This window comes from Pygoscelis adeliae, unplaced genomic scaffold (assembly GCF_000699105.1).
Source record: "Pygoscelis adeliae isolate BGI_AS28 unplaced genomic scaffold, ASM69910v1 Scaffold449, whole genome shotgun sequence".
In the NCBI taxonomy this organism is placed as follows: Eukaryota; Metazoa; Chordata; class Aves; order Sphenisciformes; family Spheniscidae; genus Pygoscelis; species Pygoscelis adeliae.
The window spans coordinates 24,139-31,125 of record NW_008825574.1 but is presented as its reverse complement, the minus strand read 5'-3'; the positions used below and the strand labels follow the sequence as shown (position 1 = coordinate 31,125).

Here is a 6,987-nt window from a genome sequence, read left to right as displayed (position 1 = left end):
CAGGAGGCCGGGCCCGTGGCCGGCCGCGGCGCCGGGAGCGCCGCTGTGGGGCTCCTCAGCCTGGACGTCTCCCCGTGGGCGCTTTGAGCTGCTCCCACGGAGGGCTCGGAGCCCCAGCAGCTCCGCGTACCTGTCAGCCGCTGTTGGACGCGCAGCTTTCGGCGCTCTGAGCGCGTCCGCTTGATCCACTTCGTTGTGTGTGCGAGAGCAGAAGGATGCTGGTGGCAGTTTGGGTGGGGTTGTGTTTGAATTTGGCAGATCAGGGGAGGTAAAGGCAGGTGCCTGGTTTTTCAGGCTGTGACAGGTGATGTCTCCTGGGCAGAGGAGATCGTCCTCCTGCTTTGCCAAGCTGTGGCAGCATAAGGAAATGTGCAGTTTGTCCGGACGATTGCAGAGTGCATGGCCGTGTTGGAGCTTGTGGCGGCCTAGGCTCTGCTGCCAATGGCGTCGGGCTCAGCGGCACTGAGGATGAATTTAATGCTTCCTGGGAAGGGGATGACTCCAAGGGGTAGTGGGAAGACTTTGTGCTGCAGCTGCTGGTTGTTTCCTCTTTCAGCGCAAAGTGAAGTGACCGCAAGCCAGGCAGAGGCTGGGGAAAGCTTGGCTCCTGCCTCAGCGTTTGGGTGAGGGGAGAGACCGAGTCAGAAGCTGCGGGTGTCTCACTCCCTCATGTTTCCAGGGCCTGGTGAACCCAGTGCTGGGCCCAGGGCTGCCTTCCTGGGCTCTCTGAATCATACGGCTCGCACCAGCGCAGACGCACGCTGCGAGCTTGACTGTTGGAAAATGTCGACGAGCTGAGCCCAGATGCTTTTAACTTCCCCTGCCCTGTTGCAATCCCTTCTCAGGGAAGGAGCGAGCAGGAAGCGGTCTCGCTCTGCGCAGTGTTGCGGTGCCTCTTTGTGCTTTCCCTCCTTGTTCTGAGCCCTGCTTTGGTGCTCCCGTCCTGCTGCCTTGGCTCTCCTGCAGGGCTGGGAGCCAGAGTTCACAGGAAAGCGTCCTTCACCCTGTTTCTTTTGTATACGAATCCAAGGCTACATCTGCTCTTGAAGAGATGGAAGGTGCCTCAAGGATCTGCCCTGAGCTGGATGTAGCCCTTTTTTACCACTCCTGGGGAGTGGGGGCAGCTGAGGCTGGCTGGGTTCAGTTCCTGCTCTGCGAGCCAAGCAGCAAAGCCAAAACACGAGTCCCAGACTGGCTGGGCCTGGCACTGTAGAGATCATCCCTGAAGGTCGCCAGGCATGTGGACCGGTGTGCAGCCTCCCTCTGCGCTCCCTGGCTGTGATGGCACCATTCCTTGTTTGTGTGTGTCGCCGCAGGGGAGCGGGGCACCATGATTCTGCAGACGAGAGGAGTGACCAGCGTTACCGCTTCCCGTTTCGGGGCCTGCTCACCTGGCAGCACTTTTATGTCCTCCTGGTGTGCAGGGTGCTGAGCCTGGAGTCATGTGTAGAGGGGTTTAGCACACAGGGACGATGGGGACGTCACTGCTGTGAGGCTGGCAGGCCTCCCTGCGCTGCTGCAGCACCTTGGGTCTTGGCTGTGGGCAGAGAAGGGCTCCTCCAACCTGGGGCATATGGTCCTGCCCCCGTATTGCTACTGCACATGCTGCTGGCTTGCCATCACCCCAGCCTCCGGGCTGCGACTCCGGGGGGGAAGGGAACAGCGGGACACATGCAATGGCCTCTTTGCTGCTTTTAAGCATTTCAGAAGTCTCCCATTTCCTCTTTTTCCGGCCATACGCGGGGTCGGTGTCACACAGCTGCTGGCTCTAGTCAGCAATGGTAAAGAGCTGTCCCTTCACCCTCTTTATCTGGTGTGGAGCAGACAGTGCCACGCTGCCTGCGCTGATCTGTTCCTTAGGGCCAGGTCTCTCTCTTTTCCAGCTGCGTGCTGCAAGTCCTGCAAAGTGCGGTTGTCTCTTCTGGTCTGCAGCCGTGTTTCCCGCTCATGAGCTCAGAGCAAGGCAGGGTTTCAGCGTGAGCACCTCTGCGTCCGCTCTGGCTGCGTGGGGTTGCTGGGTGCAGCTCCCAGCTGCGATTCAGCCTGGGAGAGGAGCACTTGGGGCACAGCAGGGTGAGCTGCCCTTGTAATCCCTCCCTGGAAAGGAAGGCCTTTTCTGGGTTTCTCAGGGCTGCGCTTTGGTGTCTCCTGCCTGCGTTGGAGTACAAATTTCTCTAGAAATGACTAACCTTGGGGAAACACTGAGGACAGCAGGCACGTCTTGAACACCCACAGCCTTGGAAAGGGGCGTGCTGGGGGGCAGCTGCAGCTTCTGGTGTTGATGGACTCCTGGGGAGTGGCACGGGCCCTGGTGGGATGCTGACAGAGCAGCATGTGATGGTCAGTCAGGGCACAGCCTCACACCTCTCGCCTCCCCTGTGAGAGAGAAGAGCTCACGGCTGGTCACCCGGTGCCGTGGCTCTCCAGTAGGGCTGAGCCATGGGGTGATGCGGATGGAGACCGTGCTGGGGCACAGGGCTCCCTTCAGCCCAGCATGGCCTGTGGGTGCTCAGCAGGGTCAGGGGACAGAAAATGGGTGCGACAACCACAGCAATCCTCTTCTCAGTGAAGACTGGGATGGGATCTGGGAGTATCACGGGTCTGGACTGTCTCTGTCCTGCGCTGATGTGGGAATGCTGGAGTCGCTGGGGCTGGACTTTGGTGGGGCACCCTGTCCCAGAGCTCTGCACGCCTGAGCCAGTCTTCCCAGTAACCCTCCTGCATGCTGTGGTGTGCTCCTGGGCCTCTGCCCCGGGGCTCTGCAGGTGGGGGAGGAAACAGCAGCGCCAGGTGAGTAGCTGGTGCCTGTCTGAAGGTTCCCATGTCACTCTTGCTTTCCAGGGATCTGCTACACAATATTTGACCTGGGCTTCCGCTTCGATGTGGCCTGGTGAGTTCCCTGTAAATATCGGCATCCTCCCTGCCGAGCACAGGGCTGTGTGAGGAGGTGGTCGGTTGGCAGTGCCTGGCAGGGAACACCGCTCGCTTTTGAGCGACAGGCAGTGGTCACTGCATCGCAGGGGAACAAGAGCTACAGTGCGCCTTGTGAGGCGGGATAGATGCAGCCCACGTGTATGTGTGGCTGGCTCCATTTAGAGTCCTGGTGCAGCCATCGCTGCCCTTCCCACTTCTGTCCCAGCCCACCCCCTCTCCCAGCAGCCCCCCAGCCCAGGCTTCCCCTTCACAGTGAGGGTTTGGGAGGAAGGTCTCGGTCCATGCGGGTGAGGGTCCTGGGTCGCTGGCTGGCAGAGAAAGGCTCTTGTGTCCCACTGTCTGGCAGTGCCCAGCCCGTCTTGGTCTGCGTGATGAGGGGTGGGGTACCTGTTGTGGGACTGTGCACCATGACTAGAGGGGCTCAGCCTGTGTGCTAACCCAGGGCACTTCTTCCTCTCCAGGTTCCTGACAGAGACCTCGCCCTTTATGTGGTCCAACCTGGGCATTGGCCTGGCCATCTCCCTGTCTGTGGTGGGAGCTGCTTGGTGAGTGGGGCTGGCTTTTCAGCAGGCTCCTGCTGTCCCACCTCAGTAGTCGCTTATATACTGCGGTTTCCCACGGCAGGGCAGGGGCAGAACTGCATATACATGCAGGAGTGTGGGGCTGGGTGGGTCACTGCAGCGGTGGGGCCAGGTTGCTGGACTCCTGGGGGGTCTGGGCGGACCACCTTGTGGGCTGCAATGGCAGTGGAAGAGCAGGGACATCCCTGGCTTTCTGGAAGCCGTGCCCCTGAGCCCAGGCTGTGCAGTGGTGGCTCTTGTGCCCCAGCAGTTCTGCTGGTGAAGGTGGTGAAGCTTTGGACCACTTGTACCCTGGGGGTGGACAGGCCAAGTCCGCAGTGTCCCCGAGATGCATGCCCGATTCTTTGCTCAGCTGGAAGATCCTGGTTTCCCTATTGAATCCTTCAGCGAGTGCCAGACCCTCCACCAACCACCCTTGTCTGCCACAGGGGGATTTATATCACAGGCTCCAGCATCATCGGTGGTGGAGTCAAAGCCCCTCGGATCAAAACCAAGAACCTGGTCAGGTAAGCTCAGACCTGGGGTTAGTGCTCATGCCACGCCGGAGCGGGGCAGGTCCCAGCCCAGTGCAGGGGCTCCTGTCCTATCTCTAGCTGGGTGCTGCTGGCAGACTGTTCCTTGCTGAGCTGTTTGCTTTCAAAACAAAGAGCCCTAAATGAGCCAGAGTGCTGCTTTGAAGAGTCACTGTGTGATATCATGCAGTGAATGAGCCCAGTGTGTTCAAAACAAACACCCTGAGATCACGCTTCCTGCCCCAGGCGAGGGTTCCCCTGGCCAGACCTTGCACAGCCCTTCCCCAAAGGAGCAGAAGGGGGCTGGCAGAGGGCAGGGCTCCCTGGGCCTGCTTCCCACAGGGTGGATGCAGCTTCCTCAGGCGGCACAGCACAACCAGCACCCGGCCGTTGTCCTTGGCAGCTCTCTCTTGTTTGAGAGGAAAGCAGCGGGTGGGCTGGGCTGCCTTTCTGCCCTTGGCAGCCATGGGGCAGGCTCAGATATGACCGTGGAGGGGTCTGGCTGCTGGCTGGCTGGGCACGAAATGGTTGGGGCTGCTCAGGGTGGGGCAGAGCCTGGGACACTGTGCTCAGACTGACTGGGACACTGTGCTCAGACTTTGCCTTTCTCCCACAGCATCATTTTCTGCGAGGCTGTGGCCATCTACGGGATCATCATGGCAATTGTCATCAGTAACATGGCTGAGGTACAGGAGGACCTGCGCTGCCCTGCCAGCCCTGAGCTGGCCTCAGGGCCACGGTGGGGATGGGCAGCTGGGCATGGGCCAGCGTTGTGAGCGGTGGCTGTCTGGGGACTTCAGACAGTGTTGTGGCTCTGGGAGCCCCTGGGCTGGTGGTCTGTGCAGTGGCCCTTGTCCATGTTGAAGAGTGGGCTGGGGGAGCACACACAAGGCAGATGTCATGAAGCCACCCAGGGACATGGAGTCAGGGACCAGCTCTGGCCAAAATGTGGCTGCCTCATGCTGTATCGGGGACAGGTACCTCTCCCGGAGACCATGGACTTACCAGTAACCCAGGCCTTGTGCTTTCTCTCAGCCTTTCTCTGCAGTCACCCCAGAGACGATTGGAGCCAGGAACTACCATGCAGGTAAGGACTGCTCAGTCCCTGGTGCCATTGCTGTGAGCATTGCCACAGCCTGACCACCGCCTCTTGCTGCTCCCTCTGCCCTCGGCTGTAGAGAACGGACTGCAGGGTCCGGCTCACCCAGCCCATGGCCTGCTGCAGGTGTCTGAAGGATGTGTGACTCTTCTGCCAAAAAGCGTCTTTTTAGTTACCTTCTTGATGTCCTGCTGCACCCAGCTGGGCTGCGCTGCCCAGCAGCAGCACCGCTCCTCCCTCGGGTGGCAGCAGATTGCTGTCACCTGCTGGCCTGACACCGTGGGAGCCGGGGAGCACCCTGGAACAGTCCTGCTCCCCAAACAGGAGGACGCTGCTGGTGCTTGGCAGCTCTGGGTCTTCTGTCACCTCGAGGCAGAGCTGCTGCAGCGTGCCCTGGGTGCGGGTGGAAGGGGGTTACCCCCTGTTCTTGCAGTGTTCTTCTCTCACAGGTTTCTCCATGTTTGGGGCTGGCCTGACCGTGGGGTTATGCAATCTCTTCTGTGGGGTCTGCGTGGGCATCGTGGGCAGCGGGGCTGCCCTGGCTGATGCCCAGAACGCCAGCCTCTTCGTCAAGATCCTGATCGTGGAGATCTTTGGCAGTGCCATAGGGCTGTTCGGGGTCATTGTCGCTATCCTGCAGGTACCTGCCTCCTGTGGCCACCAGGCTTATGTGAGCACAAGGTGCCTGTCACCCCGGGTGCTCTTCAGCTCTGGGGAGACACATCTGGGCTCCAGCACAATACTCTGCATTGGGATGGGGAGGCTGCTCGCAAGGTTTGGGGTGGCACAGCTCTCCCCACAGCATACCATGCCTATTTGCAGCAGTGTGAACTCTTTTGATGGCCCCTCTGAGCAACTGTCACTGAGGGTGTCGCCTTGGGTGCACCCTGTGTGATGCTCATGTCTTATCGGTGGGGCTGATAAGCTCTCTGCAGCTTCTAGATGGTCCCAGGGTGCTTGGGTGGGACTGGGGTGCTGGGCTGGGGTTTGTGGGGCACAGCCTAACCTCTCTTCTTTCTTTCTAGACATCTAAAGTAAAAATGGGCAACTGAGCCCTGTTCCAGCCTGCCCCAAGAGGTGCTGTATATATTTATTTAATGTTTCTATCCTTGACTGGGGCAGGAGCTGCCTGGCGGTGGGAGCGGGAGCCTGGCTGTGTAGAGCCCCGTCCCATCAAATCAATCTGCCCCTCGGAAGAAACAAATTTCTCTGTGTGAATTCTGCCCCCAGTGGCCTGGCCCGCCCGTGGGGCCCTGCTGCTGTGTCCCCAGTGTGTGTAGAATTGACCACCAGTGCAATTCTGTGTCCGTGAAATAAATATGGTTCTCGTCCAAGGATGCAGCTCTTCCTCTGCCCTGTGTGTGCCAGGGAGGCTTGCAGAGACCCAAGTGCTGATTTGGGCTGACCCCATGCTTGGAGATGCCTCTCTGTGCCTCTGGCAAAGTCCCTGCCCGGCTCCAGGAGCCTGGTGGTGTCCTCCCTGTGTGGCGTCAACCCTGCTGCCTGCTCAGCCTGCAAGAGGCTGGCCTCTCTCGGGTGTGGGGGGACAGAGCGCTGCTCTGTTCTCCCAAGGAGGCTGCTGGAGCTGGCAGCTCCGTGCTGCCTCTGCCAGGCTCCTACCAGCGCTGGCACTGCCCCATGCGAGGCATGCCGGAGGCGCAGGCACAAGCTGGTTTGGGTCTTTCAGCTCCCATCCACGTAGTTTGGCACAGAGGGAGTGTACACAGTATCCGTAGCCCCATTGTGCGGCTGGGGAGCACCAGAAGGGCAGAGGAGCAAAGCTTTTGCCCCTTCCAAGGCTGTCCTCCAGCCAGCAGCTCCCTTGTGTGACTGTCGGCTGGGGGCTGCTGCCTGGACAGGT

The 6,987-nt window shown here is 60.0% G+C and overlaps 1 protein-coding gene across 1 annotated transcript; it reads left to right on the top strand.

The window, feature by feature from the left end:
* Positions 1–2,054: 2,054 nt before the first annotated feature.
* Positions 2,055–6,460, top strand: ATP6V0B (ATPase, H+ transporting, lysosomal 21kDa, V0 subunit b). Its single transcript, XM_009332528.1, has 8 exons — positions 2,055–2,073; positions 2,842–2,890; positions 3,396–3,479; positions 3,944–4,021; positions 4,644–4,713; positions 5,063–5,114; positions 5,576–5,766; positions 6,152–6,460. Exons 3-8 carry the CDS (start codon positions 3,421–3,423, stop codon positions 6,176–6,178), a joined length of 477 nt encoding a protein of 158 aa, XP_009330803.1. The 5' UTR covers positions 2,055–2,073; positions 2,842–2,890; positions 3,396–3,420; the 3' UTR covers positions 6,179–6,460.
* The last annotated feature ends 527 nt before the right edge of the window (positions 6,461–6,987 follow it).

What these genes read in the sequence shown, in the direction of transcription:
- ATP6V0B (XM_009332528.1), top strand. Translation starts at nt 3,421, where the DNA reads ATGTGGTCCAACCTGGGCATTGGCCTGGCCATCTCCCTGTCTGTGGTG. An exon ending in AAAACCAAGAACCTGGTCAG is followed by an intron (nt 4,022 to 4,643) that starts GTAAGCTCAGAC and finishes TTTCTCCCACAG; the next exon opens with CATCATTTTCTGCGAGGCTG. An exon ending in TCATTGTCGCTATCCTGCAG is followed by an intron (nt 5,767 to 6,151) that starts GTACCTGCCTCC and finishes CTTTCTTTCTAG; the next exon opens with ACATCTAAAGTAAAAATGGG.